General features: G+C 53.1%; 1 protein-coding gene, 1 long non-coding RNA gene and 1 pseudogene across 7 annotated transcripts in view; 2 read left to right on the forward strand and 1 right to left on the reverse strand.

Annotated features, from left to right (window-relative positions):
- Zc3h4 (zinc finger CCCH-type containing 4) overlaps positions 1-12706 on the forward strand; it is a 40141-nt gene extending 27435 nt beyond the window's left edge. For 5 of the 6 annotated variants that reach the window (XM_027945798.2, XM_071605060.1, XM_027945800.2 and 2 more), the window contains 4 exons: positions 4317-4681; positions 4841-5184; positions 7637-7888; positions 9035-12706. In XM_027945798.2, coding sequence (XP_027801599.2) covers positions 4317-4681; positions 4841-5184; positions 7637-7888; positions 9035-10551 — 2478 coding nt within the window. In that variant the 3' untranslated portion in view covers positions 10552-12706. The remainder of the gene's footprint in view (positions 1-4316; positions 4682-4840; positions 5185-7636; positions 7889-9034) is intronic. The other variant, XM_071605061.1, reaches the window with a different exon arrangement.
- LOC114100958 (uncharacterized) lies at positions 2088-5640 on the reverse strand. Its single transcript, XR_003584178.2, has 3 exons — positions 5411-5640; positions 3722-3884; positions 2088-2610 (listed from the first exon to the last, which is right to left on the reverse strand). It is a non-coding gene; the product is annotated as an uncharacterized lncRNA (long non-coding RNA).
- Positions 12707-14456: 1750 nt separating the features above from the next.
- LOC114101045 (small ribosomal subunit protein eS25 pseudogene) lies at positions 14457-14916 on the forward strand (annotated as a pseudogene).
- Positions 14917-19482: the final 4566 nt, after the last annotated feature.

The raw sequence follows: 19482 nt of genomic DNA on the forward strand, positions 1-19482 counted from the left end.
CGCACGCACACACTCCTACATTTGCCTTCAGAGAGCCCCTTACCCTCGGGTTATGTGACAAATAATTACCTTAAGTCCAGTCATTTCACCACAGGAGGAGTGGGACCAGAAATGGTGGCGCCATTTCCCCTTTGAAAGGCTAAATGATGCCTGACTGAAGACTGCCCCCTGCAGGAGGCTCCAAGTTTGTACTCCAGCAGAAACAACCAAGCAGTATCTTGTTTTATTTTTTTTCTAGTAGTACATTTTTATTTGTAATTTTTATCCCCCAACGTTCCCCCCCGCCATACACAAAAGCCAGGCACCATGGCACAGGCCTGTAGTCCCAGCACTTCAAGAGGCTGAGGCAGGAGGATTGCAAGTTCAAGGCTAGCCTCAGCAACTTAGCAAGATTCTGTTTGAAAATAAAAAGGGCTGGGTTGTGGCTCACAAGTGGAGCACGCCTGGGTTCAAGCCCAATTCCAAAATAAAGAAAAAAATAAGCAAATGAGATTCATTTTAATAATATATCTTATTTAACCCCAGTACTGTTTGGCAAGTAACAGATTATAAGGAGAAAGTTGAGACTTTTGTTTTCTACTTACAGTCCTCTTGATTTGGAACAGCCCTGTTTCCTGCACTTGTTGGTCACGTATGGCCAGTGGTCACCGTATTGGACAGCTCTATGCTAGACACTCTAGTCAGAAACCAAAGGGGCATGTTTTAGCTTTTCTGTCCACAAACCTTCTAAAGCATCAGTATCAGTCCCTATTTCAAGTCAAGTATGTAGATTAAAAATGAGTGGCAACCCAGGAAAAACAATACTAGAGATGAGGTGGGATGGTTAAAAAGTAAAATGTAAATTGGGTGCAGTGGCACAGGCCTATAATCCCAGGGACTCAGGAGGCTGAGGTAGGAGGATCATGCAAGTTCAAGGCTGGCCTCAGCAACTTAATAAGTCCCTAAGCGACTTAGACTCTGTCTCAAAAAATACAAAGGGCTGCGAACTTAACTTAGTGGTAAAGCACCCCTTGGTTCATTCCCTCGTACCAAAAAGAGAAAAATGTGCACAGGCCAGAGCAATGCCAGAGTAAGATTGCAAGTTTGAGGCCAACCTGGGCAACTTAGATCCAGTCACCAAATAAAATGTAAAAAGGGCTGGGTTGTAGCTCAGTGACAGAGCTCTTCCCCAGCATGTTGGAGGCCTTGGATTCCAGCCCCATTCTGGGGGCAGGGGGCCTGTATAATAATTTTCAGAATTAGAGAAACAATCCATGTGAAGCCTGTGCAGACTCCGTGGACTGTGGGGACGGTAGCCGTTCTGCGCTCTCCTTCTCACTCCTGTGGAGGCATGTTGAGGTCTCTTGCTATTGGTGCTAACTCCCTCTCCGTTGCATGGATGGCTAAGTGGGTCCCATCAATAGCTGAAGGATGGTTTTATTTCCAGTTTGAGGAAGAAGCTTAGAGTTTTGGACAGACTGCCTTTAGCTCATTTACTTGGCCCAGTGAACTTGGTCCACATATCTTTTTTGTGGGGGTGGTGGTACTGGGGATTGAACTCAGGGGAATTCGACCACTGAGCCATATCCCCAGCCCTATTTTGTATTTTATTTAGCGTCAGGATCTCACTGAGTTGCTTGGCACCTCACTTTTGCTGAGGCTGGCTTTGAACTGGCAATCTTCTGCCTCAGCCTCCCAAGCCACTGGAATTACAGGTGTGCGCAACAGCACCCGACTTGGTCCATATATCTTTGCATTGTACAGATATGACTCCCATTTTTGTGCTGAAAAGGTGACTTTGACTTTTGGAATCCCTTTGGTTCGCTGAACATCAGTCTTGGTGTGAAAGGCTTTTCTGAGAGCAGGGTGTTTGGTGGTTGTGTCTGTTGAGGTGTGCCTGTGAGCACTGGTCCTGCTACTGGGAGTGTTCAGGGTTAGATGTACCTCAGCTCAGTGTCTGTGCTAGAAGGACTAATGGTTAGTTTGGGTCTGACCCTTCTGGTTGTGTTCTCTTGCGTCTTTTATAGTCTGTGTCTAGGCTTAAATGCAGAGCCTGTCTGTATCTTTTTATTTTTATCTGGTGGTGAGGATTGAACCCAGTGCCTTACACGTGCTAGGCCAGCGCTCCACCACTGAGCCACAGCCACAGCCCCTTACGTCTGTATCTTGAGCTGGCCTCTTTTCCCGATGTTAGGGGCCTGTGCGAGGTGAGGGAGGCCTTGTCTGGGGCCGAGTCCTGGAAGGCTCAATGTCAACAGCCTAGAGAGGAGGCAGAGGCCCTGAGTACTGGGCCCAGTCGAGACTCCTCTGTGTAGAGTGCAGCTGGGTCCCAAGGAGCAGGAGGCCTTTCTCTCTGGACACTGGGGACCCTCTCACAGAGGAAGTTGTTAGAGCCTCTGTCCGATTAGCCATCCAGGAGTGACACAGGTGCCTGCTGCGTGTGAGCATTGTGCTCACCCTTCCCAGAGGCTCTTGTCCCTGGAGCTGGCAACTTGTGGAGAAGGGGATGTCGCCCTGTTTTCACGCCTGCTCAGTGGTACAGAGATTGGCAGCATGTTCTGCAGATTCAGAAGAGCGAGCCTATTTTGTGGGTGTTGGGAGGCCTCTGGGAGAGCTGATGTCTGAAGAAACCTGGAAATGAGAGCAGGTGCCAGGTGTTGCCAGAGAAAATGGTGTTAACCAAGAGGGGATGAGCCGAGTGTGGTGGTGCACGGCTGTAATCCTGGTGGCTTGGGAGGCTGAAGAAGGAGGATCACAAGTTCAAAGCCAGCCTCAGCAACTTAGGGAGGCCCTAAGAAAGTTAGTAAGATCCTGTCTTAAAATAAAAAAAATAAAGGGGCCGAGGTTGTGGCTCAGTGGCGAACACTTGCCTAACGCGTGTGAGGCGCTGGGTTCGTCCCTCAGCATCACATAAAAATAAATGAATAAGAGAATAATGTCCATCTACAGCTAAAAGGAATACTTTAAGAAATCGGGGCTGGGGATGTGGCTCAAGCGGTAGCGCACTTGCCTGGTATGTGTGCGGCCCGGGTTCGATCCCCAGCACCACATACAAACAAAGATGTTGTGTCCGCCAAAAACTAAGAAAATAAATATTAAAATTAAAAAAAAAAAGAAAGAAATAAAAAACAGGCTGGGGCTGGGGCTCAGTGGTTTGGCACCCCTGGGTTCAATCCTTAGTACAAAAAGAAGAGCCGAAGAGGGAACAAGGCATCATGGTGGGAGCCAGGGAGGCAGACCAGACGGGGAAGGCCTGGGGGGGGCAGGGAGCGGAAGCAGAGGTCAGGTTTGTTCCTGTTTAATGAGGTAAAACCTTTACTTTTATCTTTTTCCTGAAGGCATTGTGCCCATGTTAGTAGCCCTGAAGTTTGTTCTGCCGGTACACAGAGGATGGTATAGGGTTGGTGGGTGGTGTTTTGAGGGTGTTCAGGCTACCATGTTTATTCTTCTGCACATAGTTGTTGAGATATTCTGGCCCAGTCCATATGTCCACAATTTTTTTTTTTTTTTTTTTTTTGGTTCTAGGGATTGAACTCAGGGGCAACTCGACCACTGAGCCCCATCCCCAGCCCTTTTTATATTTTATTTAGAGACAGGGTCTTGCTGAGTTGCTTAGCGCCTTGCTAAATTGCTGAGACTGGCTTGAAACTCTCGATCCTCTTGCCTCAGTCTCCTAAGCCCCTGGGATTACAGGCGATCGCCACCACGCCTGGCCAGATGTCCACATGTTTTGACACCTCACCTGCATCTCTCCTATATCAGGGCCAGTGGCATGCGCGGGTGGTGCAGCAGGGCAGGAGACGGTCTTGCCTTCATGGGGTTGGCAGGATGGGCACACCAGGAGTCAGCACAGGAATAGCTTGGCACCAGACCTTGTCGGGAGTGCACTGAGGGAACTCATGGTGCTGCAGTAGTAAACAGAGGAGCCCCGGGTGTTGAGGGTTAATAAGGCTCCCTCAGGGCTGGGTGGATACCTCTTCCTACTATGTATGAGGCCCTGGATTCAGTCCCAGCACTGCAAAAAATAAAGAAGAAGAAAGAGAGAAAGAAAGAACGCACTGATGTATGGTATCCATCCATCATAAGAATTAGGGCCTCAGCAGATTAGCAAGGCCCTGACAACTTAGTGCGACCTTGTCTCTAAACAAAAAATAAAAGGGGCTATGCCTCAGTGGTAGAGTGTCCCTGGGTTGAAAAAAAAGGAACCATAGTCACGGAACCCATGCTCTGCTTTAGATTTTCCTTTCAAAATTGAGCTCTCAAGGTGGGGAGGTCTGATCCGCCTGACTGCCCGAGCCTTCTCTGACCTTTACTCCCTGGTTCCCTCTCACCTACAGATGCTGGCTGACGACGCAGAAGCTGGTGCCGAGGATGAGAAAGAAGTGGAGGAGCTGAAGAAGCAGGGCATCAACCCGCTGCCTAAACCGCCCCCTGGGGTGGGCCTCCTGCCCACCCCGCCCCGGCCCCCTGGTCCCCAGGCCCCAACCTCTCCCAATGGCAGGCCCATGCAGGGTGGACCCCCTCCCCCTCCCCCACCTCCTCCACCCCCTCCCGGGCCCCCTCAGATGCCCATGCCAGTGCACGAGCCGCTGTCCCCGCAGCAGCTGCAGCAGCAGCAGGACATGTACAACAAGAAGATCCCTTCCTTATTTGAGATTGTGGTGCGGCCCACAGGACAGCTAGCTGAGAAGCTGGGCGTGAGGTGAGTGCCCGCCCACATCAGCCCACAGGAACCGGGTGCATGGGCAGGGTCTTGCCCTGGAACCTGTTGGGGTCCCCTGAGCCCTCCACATCTTTTGGGGGTAGGGTGCCACCTCCTTTCCTCAGCAGCTGCTTTCATAGTAACTGTTTTCTCTCCTAGGTTTCCTGGACCTGGAGGACCCCCAGGGCCAATGGGTCCTGGTCCCAACATGGGGCCCTCAGGGCCAATGGGGGGCCCCATGCATCCTGACATGCACCCCGACATGCACCCGGACATGCACCCCGACATGCACCCCGACATGCACCCGGATATGCCGATGGGCCCTGGCATGAACCCTGGCCCACCCATGGGTCCTGGAGGTCCCCCGATGATGCCATATGGTCCTGGAGACTCCCCTCATTCTGGAATGATGCCCCCCATCCCACCAGCCCAGAACTTCTATGAAAACTTCTACCAACAGCAGGAAGGCATGGAGATGGAGCCCGGGCTGCTCGGAGACACAGGTACGCACACTCCTGCAGGGATCCCTGGGGTGCTGGGCTGGCTGAATGGAGTCGGAAGGTGTGACTTTTTTCTTCCTTGGTCTGCATCTTTTTGAAATCAGGACTCCAACTCTTACCTCTGTTCCATCGATGGTTGAATATTTTCAGTGACAAGGGACTTATTATCTTATTGAGACCAAAAGGAATATTATGTTTATTATCAATGTGTCAGAAATAAGTCAGGTACCCTGGTTGGAGCTCCTCTCTCCAGGTAGTTCTGGGCTTGGAGCTGTCAGTGTCGACCCTGTGACTCCGTTTGTCCTGTCTCCATGACTGGCCATTTTCCTTCCTTCTGTCTTCTCTTTGTGTTGGTAACAACCCCAGTGTCTGACAGCCAGTCAGGACAAGATGATGTACTCTGCTGGCCGGGAGATGTGTGCTCAGCCCCCAGAAAAGGGAAGGAGATTGGCTCCTGGCCTCAGGGCCCCGAGCGGGTAGCTGCAGTCTTTGCCTAGCGCATTTCTCTGGAGGGAAGGAGATAGCTTATAAATAAGTGATTCAGCTCATTTCAGCCTTAGCCACTCTTAGAAGATAATATGGGCAGTGTTGGGGCAGGGCAAGGTGGGGACAGACATTAAAGGCCAATTCTCAGTCACTGAGAATTGAAGTGACTGAGACAGGAGTAAGGTCTGCATCGAAGCACAGCAGGTGCCGTGGCCACAGTGCACCTGCAGAGGAAGGGGGAAAGAGGCCTCCCAACATGTGGGACTGAGCCCTGGCAGGAGTGGACTTGCTGTGAAGGGTGGGGGCTAAACAAGGGTGATGGGTGGGAACGGGAAACCCGCCACACCACTGTGGAACAGGTGGTGGTGAGAGGTGGCCAAGAGCAGCAGGGTCAGGCTTCAGGGTTTAGACATGGTGCTTTAGGGCCAGGGTGACCCCTGTAAGCGTGGAGCAGGAGCAGTGTGGACGATGGGGAGCTGGGTCAGGGCCACCACCTGATGCGGCCAGGCCTCCTGGAGCTGAGGCGGGTGGCAGCAGCACCTTGTCTTGGCGGCAGAAAACAGTAGATGCCTGTTCATCAGCCACACAGTAGTTTTGAGGGAGTGGCTGGAGGGGCATCATGGCGGTTTCCAGTCTGGAGATGGAAATGTGAGCCTCGAGTGTGGGTGTTGGGCAAGGAGCAGGGCCTTCAGAAAGATGAGTGGGAAGCAGGCTTTGAGGTCATGGGGCTCGTGGTCCCTGAGAGCTTCGGTGCCCTGCTAGGAACTCTAAAGGCCTGTTGGCAGCAGGCCTCTCGCAGCATGCCTTTCTCCTACGCAGTCCAGGCCACAGACCACCTTGGCGAGCACACAGTGGGTGCTTTCTGCTGTACTCAGAGTTGCGCAGCCATCATTCACTCCCAGCTCTGGTCTGTGGCGGGGCCTCGACTATCTTGTTCCCTTGAGTGTCCCCAGCTCCTGGTGGGTGTGCACTAGAGCAGGCTCCCGTCATTCACACAGCCACGCTCAGGTCCCAGCAGCAGGCATGGCCTGTCATTTTTTGCTTCATATACTTTTGTGTATAAAATACTTACCAATTTCATAATCTGTAATCCTGTTAATTTAAGATAAACAATAGTTCCACTTTCTGGGTAGCACCGGCCATGTTTCCAATGCTCACTGGACCCATGAAGGTAGAGGTGGTCCTGTCCCATGTGGAGGGACAAGGTAGACAGTCCTGGGTCTTTGGTGCCCTCCTGCACCCCCACTGCTCGTGTGGACTGCCCACTCCCTCCCTGGGAGTGGCGAGTGGGCTGCAGCCTGCCCCTCTCTGCAGCTCTGGGCTCCACATGGTGAGGGAGGGAAGGCTGACACCCCAGCCTTGAGAGAAACCGCCCACCCTGCCCTTCTTGCAAGGCCAGGGGCCTGTGAGGAGAAGTGGGAGGAAGAAGCACCCCTAGACTTCCAGGCTGGCAGGTGGCACACTGGTGCAGTTCATTCTCTTCCTTTCCTGATTTCTCTGTTGGTGAACGTGATTGGGCTCATGCTGTGAGCTGTTTTCTTTATTATCACAAAGAACCAGAGACCAGTGCTCATTGCAGATAACTATGACTAGCCAGAGCACGTGGGAGGGCGCCCCGTCTCTCCTGGGGACTGCTGCTGTCTCTCTTTTCAAACCCCACCCACGTCTCACCAGCACACCTGCAGTGTCCATCCTGTTGTCATCCACCAGCATTTCCGCGCATGACCAGACCCCTTTTGTGAGCTTCATCCTTCCCAGCTGCCTTGCAGATGGGATGCCCCGCCAGGCTGCCCCGTAACCCACTGTTTGGCTCCCCGTGAGCACCAGGCCTGGGCCAGGCAGGAAAGGGATGGGCTGGACATCCTCACCCATCACCATCAGGAATTGGCTTTTCCAGTGAAGGGCAGGGGGTGGAGTTGGCACCTCCAGGACCTTCCCAACATGAACCCTCGGTTCTTCCCTGCCACAGAGGACTACGGGCACTACGAAGAGCTGCCGGGGCAGCCTGGGGAGCCCCTCTTCCCCGAGCACCCTCTGGAGCCTGACAGCTTCTCTGAGGGAGGGCCCCCAGGTCGGCCGAAGCCGGGCGCCGGTGTCCCCGACTTCCTGCCCTCGGCCCAGCGGGCCCTGTACCTGAGGATCCAGCAGAAGCAGCAGGAGGAGGAGGAGAGAGCAAGGAGGCTGGCTGAGAGCAGCAAGCAGGACCGGGAGAATGAGGAAGGCAGGTGTCCCCAGGGCAGGGGCTTGGCCCCCGGGCCACTGTGCAGGGGAGAGGTGGGGACCTCTAGGTCGGGTTTCCTGCCAGGAAGGAGACTGCAGCCAGGGAGGACCCTTGCCGAGGCTAAGAAGCCAGGCCGGGCTGGTGCATGTGCCTGAGCCAGCTGGAGGTCAGGGCAGCCCCACTGTGTCTTGGGGTTCCTGAGAGACTTGATCCCCAGGAGGGGGGAGGTGGGCTGGTCCCTGGCGAGGCAGTGGTGGCAGGGCTGACCACCTGCACCTCTCCAGATCAGGCTTTAGGAGGGCTCTCGCCTGTCCCCAGAGCAGGCTTCTGGGGAGCCTGTGGGACAGCAAGTTGTTGCAGTAAACTGATAACAATTACAGTCATGGGCGCTACGTGGGCGCCTGGTTGCATCCACCTCGGGGTGAGTGGACAAGTGGTGTCTGGGACCTGAAGCCAGAGGCCACAAGCCCCCAAGACAGGAGCCTGGGAACCACAGGGACGGCAGGAGGAGGGGAAGGGAGTGGCAGCTCCTGCCCTGGGGTGCAGGTGTCCCTGCCTAGGTTTTGCTTGCGCCAGTTTCAGTGGTTGGTTAGACCGCCCTCCCCTGGGTCAGGTCAGGTGTGAAGGGCCCGAGGGCAAGTGCCAGTGCCTCGGCCCAGAGTCAGTGATGGCTGCTGTCAGGGCCTCCAGAGATAGGTGCCCAGAGCCCGGTGACCACGATGCCGAACCAGCCTGGAGGATGGGGAGGAGGCAGCAGAGCCCTGGGCCAGGAGTCCCAGCTCAGTCCCATCCCTGACCCCAATTAAATGGCACCGAGCCTCCATGTTCTCGTCTGTCCAGTGGGCATGTCAGTCGACCTCCTGGGTGGTTGGTGAGTCATCTAAATGAGACAGGTCACTTAGAACGTGGTGGACGGGAGGACAGCTGCCCAGACGTGAGCACCAACCTACAGGCCTCTCGCTCTGCACCAGGCTCCCTAGGCTCCCTGGGTCTCCTTGGCAGCCACGCACGAGGTCTCGGGAGATGCTGAGGCGTTCCTGAGAGCCAAGAGCAGAGCGCCATTCACCCAGGGGGTGTCGGGGTCCATAGGGCTGGTGGTGGATGTGGTGGTCACTCACACCTCCCTGCTCCTCTGTTCTTTCTCAGGTGACACTGGAAACTGGTACTCGAGTGATGAGGACGAGGGTGGGAGCAGTGTCACCTCCATCCTCAAGACCCTGAGGCAGCAGACATCCAGCCGACCCCAGGCTTCAGTTGGGGAACTGAGCAGCAGTGGGCTGGGGGACCCCCGCCTCCAGAAGGGACACTCCTCAGGAGGCCGGTTGGCTGACCCCCGCCTTAGCCGGGACCCCAGACTCTCTCGCCATGCTGAGGCTTCTAGTGGGTCAGGCACAGGGGACTCGGGGCCCTCTGATCCTCGTCTGGCTCGCTCCCTGCCCACCTCCAAGCCCGAAGGCAGCCTTCATTCCAGCCCAGCCGGCCCCAGTAGCTCCAAGGGGTCCGGGCCAACTGCTACCGAAGAAGAGGAAGGGGAGCGAGCCCTGCGGGAGAAGGCTGTGAACATTCCCCTGGACCCCCTCCCCGGGCACCCACTGCGGGACCCACGATCGCAGCTGCAGCAGTTCAGCCACATCAAGAAGGACGTGACCCTGAGCAAGCCCAGCTTTGCCCGCACTGTGCTTTGGAACCCTGAGGACCTGATCCCTCTGCCCATCCCCAAGCAGGACGTGGTGCCCCCTGTGCCCGCTGCCCTGCAGTCCATGCCTGCCCTGGACCCCAGGCTGCACCGTTCTACCCCTGCAGGGCCCCCCAATGCCCGGCAGCGCTCAGGCACCTCCACGGACCCCAGCACGTCTGGCTCTAACCTGCCCGACTTTGAACTCCTCTCTCGAATTCTCAAGACTGTCAATGCTACTGGCCCTTCGACAGCCCCCAGCCCGAGTGACAAGCCCAGTGACCCCAGGGTGCGGAAGGCTCCCAGCGACCCCCGGCTGCAGAAAACAGCAGATTCTGCAGCCCCCTCCCGTGCTGCCAAGCTCAGCCCCACAGAAGCTCCCTCTCCGGCCGGCAGTCCCAGTGGGGAGTCCTCCCCACCTGCCACAGCTCCGTATGACCCCCGCGTACTGGCAGCTGGCGGGTTGGGCCAGGGCAGCAGCAGCGGCCAGAGCAGTGTGCTGAGTGGCATCAGCCTCTATGACCCGAGGACTCCCAACGCGGGTGGCAAACTCACAGAGCCGGCCACTGACGCAGGTGCCCAGCCCAAGGGCCCCGAGGGCAACGGCAAGAGTGCAGCCTCCAAGGCTAAGGAGCCCCCATTTGTCCGCAAGTCTGCCCTGGAGCAGCCGGAAATGGGGAAAGCTGGTGCAGATGGGGCTGCCGCAGCCACGGACAGATACAACAGCTACAACCGGCCCCGGCCCAAGGCCGCCTCGGCCCCCACCACCGCCACGGTCACCCCACCACCAGAGGGCACCCCACCTCAGCCCGGGGTGCACAACCTACCCGTGCCTACCCTCTTTGGGACTGTGAAGCCGGCCCCCAAGACAGGCTCGGGAAGTCCATTTGCTGGTAACAGCCCAGCCCGTGAGGGTGAGCAGGACGCAGGGTCCCTGAAAGATGTTTTTAAAGGCTTCGACCCCACTGCCTCCCCCTTCTGCCAGTAGTGTTAAGCTGGAGCCAGTGTTCCCTCCACTTCACCCTCCTTGGGGTGATATTTAAGGGCAGCAGCCGGAGTTGGGATGGGGGTGGGATCTGGGTGTTTTTTATTTTTTCTTTTTCCTTTTTTTTCTAATGTAGTACCTTCTTTGAGACATAAATTGTATATAACCATCTTCAGTTCTGGTCAGTGCTGCAGGGCTCCTGGGCTCCCCTAAGGACACTGGCTCACAAGGGGAGCAGCTGGCAGTGTGCCGGGCCTGTGCCCCACGGGGCTGGGTCTCGGAGGCAGGGGCTGTCTGCTGCAGGGGGGCCAGTGGGTCTCCTGGGGAAAGCTTGATGCTCCCCAGGACAGAGGGCACCGGAGGTGTCTAGAAGGCACTGAAAGCCACACACACCACACTCCTGGGCAAGAAGAGTGGAACCGGGCCTGTGAGCAGACAGGTCGGGGTGCCTCCAAAGTCCCAGCACTGGCTGCCGTGTCCCTCCAGCCTGCATCCCGAGACAGCCCGCCTCAGGAGAGGACGAAAAGCACCAAGGAGAGAAGGGGTCTCGGTGGCACCCTGAGTGTCCTGGCTGTGGCCCACTCCTGTCTCTCTGAATTCATACTCGGGGTCCCCTCTTCACCCTCCGTCCAAAATTCTGAAAATCTACACCCTCCAGTCTGTGCAGGAAACTCCAGGGGAAGAGACGGACCTGGAGGCAGCAGGGGCTGGTGGGGGGCAGTACCCACCGAAGAGCTGCCCCCAGGAGGAAGCCCCCCTTGGAGTGTCTTTTCTGTCAGTATTACCTGCCTGTCCCCCTAACCAGGGTCTGCCCTGATCCTCAGAAGCCACAGCACCCAGTGTGCCTGCACTGCCAGCCCTGCCCCTTGGAGACAGCTCAAGGATCCGTGGTATGGCCGCTCTGCCAGGCTCCCAGTGAGGGAGTCCTGGGGTGGCTCTTTGGCCAAGTGTTTGTGTCTCTGCTCTCTTCGCTCCTCCTCAAGCTGTGTTACCTGTAGGATGAGGTGCTGGTGTATTTGATTTTCCTCTCCCAAGCTGACAGAAGTGCTCATTCAGAGGCTGTCACACAGTGTTGGATTTATGGGCACTTCCCAAAGAGGGCCTGAGGGAAGGGCAGGAGGCTATAGCTGGGGTGGAAAGGGGTACGCTGGGCCCTGTCCATGAGAGGGACCAGGACCCCACTGTGGGGGGACCAAGGCATCCGGCTGAGCCGGGACAGCAAAGACGTCTGCACTGGCCTCTTCCCCCAGCTGCCCTGCCCTGGCCTGGCCTGTCCTCAGAACCCAGGGTGCCCACCCTGAGTTCTAGGAGGCTGGCTCAGGGAATGGCAGACCTGCAGGTCCTGCCTGTCAGGCTCACTCCGAGACTGCAGGAGGTCTGGTGGCTGTGGCTCCCGCTCATCTTTACTCCTGGTGCCACCACCACAGCTGCCCTGCTGTTAATGAGGCCCAGTCACCCAGCCCTAGAGCGGGAGGCAGGCAGGTCCCATCCCATACCACCACCCCAAAGGTGAAAAATGAATTGCTAATTTGGGGCCATTAGCCAGTGTGGGAGAGACCGTGGCCCTGTGGTCAGGTTGGTTGGTTCCATCCTTTTGTCTTTCTGTTTTGTTTTTTAAAACAATCATTAATGAGATTTGTCTTCAGCTACCAGTGTTGGCCACGAAGACAGGGCTGTGGCCAGGTGTGTGTGGGAGAAGTAAGGATGCAGACAGTGTGGCAGTATTTTTTGGTTTTTGTGGTTTTTTTTTCCTCCTTTGAGAATTTTCTTTTGTAAAGAAAAAGTAAATGCTTTTTAAAACCGAAATCTGTGGATGAAATAGAAGCTGGAACCCTCCTCTTGGAATATGCAGCCTAAGACCCTCCTGGGCTGTAAATTCACCCGGAACTTCCACTGGCCGACAGGCCGAGCTTTTAAAGAAAGATTGTTCTCTAACCAGGATTGTAACAAAAGTGTAAATACTATTTCAGAGTTGAAAGTCGATGGTGCAAATATGTATATAATGTACTGTATTTTTACAATGATCATCGCATGACTTTATCCTGCCCCCTTTTGTACTCCGTATCTGTCTTCCAGAAACCTCACCTGCCTTTTCTCCTGTGGTCTCTTAATCCAATAATTGTATTACTGCCATTAAAGGATGCAGTTATTTTAAAAAGCCTGTGGGTCTTGTCTCTGTGCTGCTCAGACTTTCCCTTTTCCTGGAAATGAAAAGAGGTGGGTGGAGGCTGCAGTGGAGCCTGCCTTTGGTTTACAATGTTGGGATCACACCCAGGACCTCAGGCTGTGCTCTGCCACTGAGCCACACCTAGCCCTGTTGTGTTGGTTTTGTTTGGGTGCTGGAGAGGGGACCCAGGCCTCCTGAGTGCCAGGCAAGCACTCCTACATATCCGCTGAATCAGTGAGGGTCTCCAGCGAGCCAGGATCAGGAGGAGGGAGATGGGTGTGATCTGTATCTGTGCTTCTACCCCACTTACAATGGTTCGACTTAGGATTCTTTGGTGTTACGATGGTCAGAACGGATATGCATTCAGTAGAACTGCACTTTGAGTCTGGATCTTTGGTCTCATCCCAGGCTAGTGACAGGTGCTGTGAAGACTCTTGGATTGTGAGGAAGCAGCAGCTGTAGCTCCCAATCAGCCCTGAGATGACTTGAGATGGTCAAGATCTTGTTATTTAAATAGGCTTTGAGTTAGCTGATGGGTGCTCAGCTGCAGGCTGATGTCAGTGTTCTGGGCACATTTAAAGGAGCTGGGCTGGAGGGTGTTGTTCAGTGGATGAGGTGTGTTAAATGCAAGTCAATGCACAGCAGGTTTATGGGGAGGTGACTCCACCGGAGAGAGGGAGGGGGAAAGGTTTGTGTTGCACTTTGGAGGCTGGTGAGTCAGGACTGGCAGGGTAGGCCATTCTTCCTACTAAGACCTTCAACTGATTGGATGAGGCTCACTCACATTCTGAAGGGTAACGTTTACAGAAAATCTGCTGACTACCTCATCTGTGCTGCCACAGGCTTGGGGTGTGGTTCTGTGGTAAAGTGCTTGCCTCAGAGGCACTGGGCCCTGGGTTTGATCCTCAGCCCCCAAACAACAAAACAACCAGAAGTTTAGCACAACTATCTGACACGTTTGGCCAGTCACCTGGGTTCCCGTGGCCGCGCCACACTGGCACAAACCACCACGGAGTGGGAGACCCCATGCGCTCCTTTGCTCGTGGAGTAGTCCACGGTCACTGCCAGGCCAGAGATGAAGTGCTGAGGCGCAAACTCCGGGCAGGCGCCCGCTCATGGAAGGGGCCTGTCCTTGCAGATGCCTTGCCACCCTGCCTGGTCCTGGCCTACACCGTGAAGCAGGTACACACACCCCGAGAGTTTCACTTGAGAGCACCTGGAGGCAGAGGAGGATTTGGGGATCAGGGAGTGAGGCTGCAAACAGAGGCTAGGCCTTTGCAAGAACCCCTGCCCTGGGGTGCTGTTCCACTGCAGCCCGGTGACAAATTGCCATGGCCTGGGTGGCTTAAACAACAGACACTAATTCTCTCAAAGTTCTAGGTGCTGGAAGTCCAATATGAAGGTGGATCTTTGCCCAGCTTGTAGATGGCCCCCTTCTGTGTTCTCAGCTGGCTTTGCCTAGGTGCATGCAGTGAGGGGACAGAGGCAGAGAGAAATCACTCTTTGGCCAGCGCAGTAGCACACACACCTGTAATCCCAGCAGCTCAGGAGGCTGAGACAGGATCCCAAGTTCAAAGCCAGCCTCAGCAACTTAGCGAGTCCCTCAACAACTTAAGTGAGATCCACTTTCAAAAAATAAAGGGGGGGGGGGGTTTCCCAGGCCCCGTGTCCTCTGTTATTTGTCAACTTTGAAGACAAGCAAAAGCTTTTTTTTTTTTTTTTGTCCGACATCTTGACGAGGCTCCAGTGGCTGTTGCTCTCCAAGCTTAGCGATGCCGCCCAAGGATGACAAGAAGAAGAAAGACGCCGGAAAGTCGGCTAAGAAAGACAAGGACCCAGTGAACAAATCTGGGGGCAAAGCCAAAAAGAAGAAGTGGTCCAAAGGCAAAGTTCAGGACAAGCTCAACAATCTAGTCTTGTTTGACAAAGCTACTTATGACAAACTCTAAGGAAGTTCCCAACTATAAGCTTATTACCCCAGCTGTGGTCTCTGAGAGACTGAAGATTCGAGGTTCCCTGGCCAGGGCAGCCCTTCAGGAGCTCCTCAGTAAAGGACTTATCAAACTGGTTTCAAAGCATAGAGCTCAAGTAATTTATACCAGAAATACCAAGGGTGGAGATGCCCCAGCTGCTGGTGAAGATGCATGAACAGGTCCAATCAACTGTACATTTGAAAAAATAAAACTTTATTAAAAAAAAAAAAAAAGACAAGCAAAGGCTCACACTGCTGAATTTTCTCTCTTTTTTTGTCCTGGGGATTTAATCTGGTGGTGCTCTACCACTGAGCCACATCCCCAGTCCTTTTTATTTTTTATTTGGATACAGGGACTTACTGAGTTTCTTAGGGTCTTACTAAGGTGCTGAGGGTGGCCTCAAACTTATGATCCTCCAGCCTCAGCCTCCCAAGTCTCTGGGACTACAGGTGTACACCACCACGTCTGACTGAAAAACCCTTTAAATGTGAAAAATATGGTAAATCATCCCATTTTCCCAGTTGTCTTCAAAGCCATTTCACTCACACTGGAAAACAAACCCCCTGAATGTTTGATGTTCCATTTTCCTTCTCATATACCAAAATACTCAGGAGAGAAGCTCTGGGAATGTGAGAAATGTGGGAAACGTTCCAGTTTATCCCATTTCTTCTATGGACTGGGAAGATTCTCTTTGAAAGATTTATGCCAAAATAAATCCTATGCAAGTAAGAAAATAAACAAATAAAAGGGTGACCAGGGTTATGGCTCAGTGGCAGAGCGCTTGCCTAGCATATGTGAGGCATCGGGTTCCATCCCTGGCACCACATATAAATAAGTAAAATAAAGGTATTGTGTCCATCTACAAGTAAGGAAAATTTAAAATAAATAAATAAAAGGGGATGGGGGTGTAGCTCAGTTTTAAGCACCCCAGGGTTCAATCCCTGGTACAAAAAAAAAAAAAAATCCAAATAACTTTTTGGCATGTGTTATAAAGACATCCTCGTGGATGGGGGTCTACCCCACATTACCTCCTGCAGCCTCTACCCACACACTGCCTGGGGGGTTAGGTTAGGGCTTCAATTTGTGAACAGGCAGGCAGGGTGGGGTGGCTGGTGCACAATTTAGTCGCAGCTCCCACTCAGCCCCGTTCCGCTGGGTCTCCAGTTATCCACTGAAGAGGCAAAAGCATTTCCACATTTTATAAATTTTCTTCTAGTGGTTGCTGCAGTAGTCTCGGAGCCTGTCATTTTTAGACAATCTGTCTCTGCCTGTTCACTTTCCCCTACTTACCAGCTAGCTGCCCATGTGATTTTAAAGACCTCATCCTCGGGGCTGGGGATGTGGCTCAAGTAGTAGCACACTCACCTGGCATGTGTGGGGCACTGGGTTCGATCCTCAGCACCACATAAAAATAAAATAAAGATATTGTGTCCACCTAAAGCTAAAAAAATAAATATTAAAAAAAAAAAAAACAACTCATCCTCTGTACTGCAGCCTCTCCACTGGTGCTGTCCACTGGAATGTCCCAAGGTGATGCAAGTGTCCTCTGTGTTGTCCCATGCAGTTGGCACCAGCCATGTGTGGCTATAGAGCACTTGCAGTGTGGCAGGTCGAGGAGGCGCTGAATTTTTGGGGGGGGTCAAGGGAGGCGGGTCTTGGAGATGGAACCCAGGGGTCTTGACCACCGAGCCACATCCCCAGACCTTTTGGGGTTTCTCTGGGTGTCTTGTCTTGTTTTTTTAGACCTGGTCTTGCTAAATTGCCCAGGCTGGCCTTGAACTTGCAATCCTGCCTCAGCCTCCTGAGTAACTGGGATTACAGGTGTGTGCCACTAGGCCGGGCTCTGGATTTCTATTCTGAATGAATTTGACCACCACACTGCAACACAGCTGTGACGCCCAGGACCCTTGACCTCCCGGTGGTCAGAACCATTACAACAGAACCGACATTGACTGTCCTCTCTAACCCTCCTCCCTCCTGGCAACTGTACTTATTGTCAAGCTTGCTAACTGCAATTGGGTCCTTGTATTGTTTGTTGTCGTTTCTAGATATACATAACAGTAGGGTGTATTTTGACATATTAAACATACATAGAATAAGTATAACTGGTTCCAATTAGGTTGTATGTGATGTAGAGTTACATTGGTCATGTATTCTTTCTCCCAAAATATTTTTTAGTTGTCAATGGACCTTTTATTTATTTATATGTGGTGCTGAGGATCGAACCCACGTGCTGGGCAAGTGCTCCACCATTAAGCCACAGCCCCCCGCCCCCCGCCCCATGTATTCTTTTTTTTTAAATATTTATTTTTCAATTGTAGATGGATATAATACCTTTATTTTATTTATTTATTTATTTTAGTGTGGTGCTGAGAGTCGAACCCAGGGCCTCGAACGTGCTGGGCGAGCGCTCTACCGCTGAGCCCCAGCCCCAGCCCCCAACCCCATTTATTCATTTCTTTTTAAATATTTTTTTTAGTTGTAGATAGACACAATCTTTTTCTTTTAATACTTTATTTAGTTGTTAGTGGACCTTTATTTATTTACTTGTGGTGCTGAGAATCGAACCCAGTGCCTCACACATGCTAGGCAAGCGCTCTACCACTGAGCTACAGCCCAGGCCCCATTTATTCTTATTTAATTTATTCTTATTTAATTACCATAAACTTAGTAGCTTAAAACAATGTACGCGTGTTCTACTATATTCCTAGAGATCCGAGGGTGTTCAGAAGACTGTGCTGGTTGAGTTCCTTCTGGGGGGCCAAGGGAAGCGTTTGTTCATTTGCCTTTTAGGGTCCATCTGCAGCGCTTGGCTTGTGGCCTCTTCCTTCCTTGTCGCATCTCCTGCCATTACCTCTAACCCTCTTCTTGTTTTCCCTGTTTTTCTTTTTTGTACCAGGGGTTGAATCCAGGGAACGTAGCCACTGAGCCACATTCCCAGCCCTTTTTATTTATCCTTTTTATTTGAGACAAGGCCTCACTAAGTTGCTGAGATGGCCTCAAACTCGCCGGCCTCCTACCTCAGCTTCTCGAGTTGCTGGGATCACAGGCCTGCGCCATGACGCCTGGCTCTACTTAGGTTTCTGTAGAAGATGTGACAGCAGATGTGCATCCCAGGATGGAGCGATACCATGAGGGGCCACCAGCCACAGGCTGCAGATGCCTCTGGAAGCTGACAAAGGCCAGGAATGGACTCTTCCTTAGAGCTCCCAGAAGGACCCCAATCCTGATGCCTGATTTTACACTTCTGACCTGTAGACCTCGGACCTCTGTAAAAGAATAGATATGTGTTAACAGAAGTCACTACGGGTGCTCATTCATTACCACGGCCACGGGAAGCTCATGCACAAGCAGAACTGTAGTATTAGAGGCCAAGGAGGGGCTCAAGCAGGCTCCAGGGGATCCCAGAGCACACCTCATGTTTGTTTCTCCATCTGGGGACTGGTGATGGGTGTGACCTTTTAAACATTCATCAAGCTCTATGCCATGATTGGTGCCCTTTCCTGAATTCATGTGGCTCTTAAAAGTTAAAGCTAGGTGCAGACTGGGGTTGTGGCTCAGTGGTAGAACATTTGCCTAGCATGTGTGAGGCATGGGTTTGATTCTCAGCACCACATACAAATAAATAAAGTCCATTGACAACTTAAAAAAAAAAAAAAGTCAAAGCTAGGTGCAATGGTGCATGACTGTAATCCCAGCTATTCAGGAGGCTGAGGCAGGAGGATCACAAGTTCAAGGCCAGCTTGAGCAATTTAGAGTGAAGCCCTAAGCCACTTAGTTGAGACCTGTGGGAGGCGGCCTCGCTGAATGATTCTCCTTCCCCTGAGCAGAGAGGCTCTGACCCTCACTCTCTAGTGACCTGGACATTGCCCCAGTCCTGGAGGTAGAGAACCCGTCTTCAGGCACAGGCATGCCGTCCGGCAGCCCTTGGGACACTCACCTGTCCCGGTAACCCTGCCCCTCCTGACCTTTTTTGAATGGAACTTTCTACGAGGAGAGTCCCCCAATAAAAGCCCACTTCGGAGCGTGCTGTCTCTCGCCAGCCTCTCGAGACTTTCTTTGCTCTCCCATTTGGAGATCTTGAGGCCGAGAGCAGAGGAGCCGTCCTGAAGCTTGGTTTAAAGGTAAAGTGTGTGTCTGTGTTTTATTTGGTGTCCCTGGAAATTCACACGAGCAACCTGAAGTTCAGCTGCCTGCGCTAGTCGGGGGTGGCAGAGACCCCATCTCAAAATCTTACAAAGATCTGGAGATGTGGCTCAGTGGATAAGTGACAGGACCCTACCCTCCCAAAAAAAGGAGGAAAAAAAAGCTAAATAAAGCTGGGCGTGGTGATGCCCACCTGTAATCCCAGCTGCCTTAGGAGGCTAAGACAGGAGGATCACAAGTTCAAGGCCAGCCTCAGCAACTCACTGAGACCTTGTCTCAAAAAATAAAAAGGGCTGGGGATGTGGCTTAGTGGGAAAGTGTCTCTGGACTCACCATCACCCCCAAAATATTAAATTCCAGCCCTCCCAGAGCCCCCCATTCTGGAAGGCCCCTGGGGGCTACAGGATGGGCCCCATCTCTAATATTCCTGTCTGGTCCTGGGACAGCCCCCCACGGATGCTGAGGGACAATGGTAGCAGTTTCAGTGAGTTTTATACGTCCTATAGAATCAGTGAACCTCACAGAGCTCTTGGGGACCTCCGACTGGCAGATGGTGTCAGTAAGGGTGATCCTGTGGTCTGGTCCCTCCAACTTGGCCTTTGTCTTCACTTTCACGCCCTCTGTAGGCCAGCCCCCAGTGACTTCCAG

Source organism: Marmota flaviventris, chromosome 18 (genome assembly GCF_047511675.1).
Source record: "Marmota flaviventris isolate mMarFla1 chromosome 18, mMarFla1.hap1, whole genome shotgun sequence".
Classification (NCBI taxonomy): Eukaryota; Metazoa; Chordata; class Mammalia; order Rodentia; family Sciuridae; genus Marmota; species Marmota flaviventris.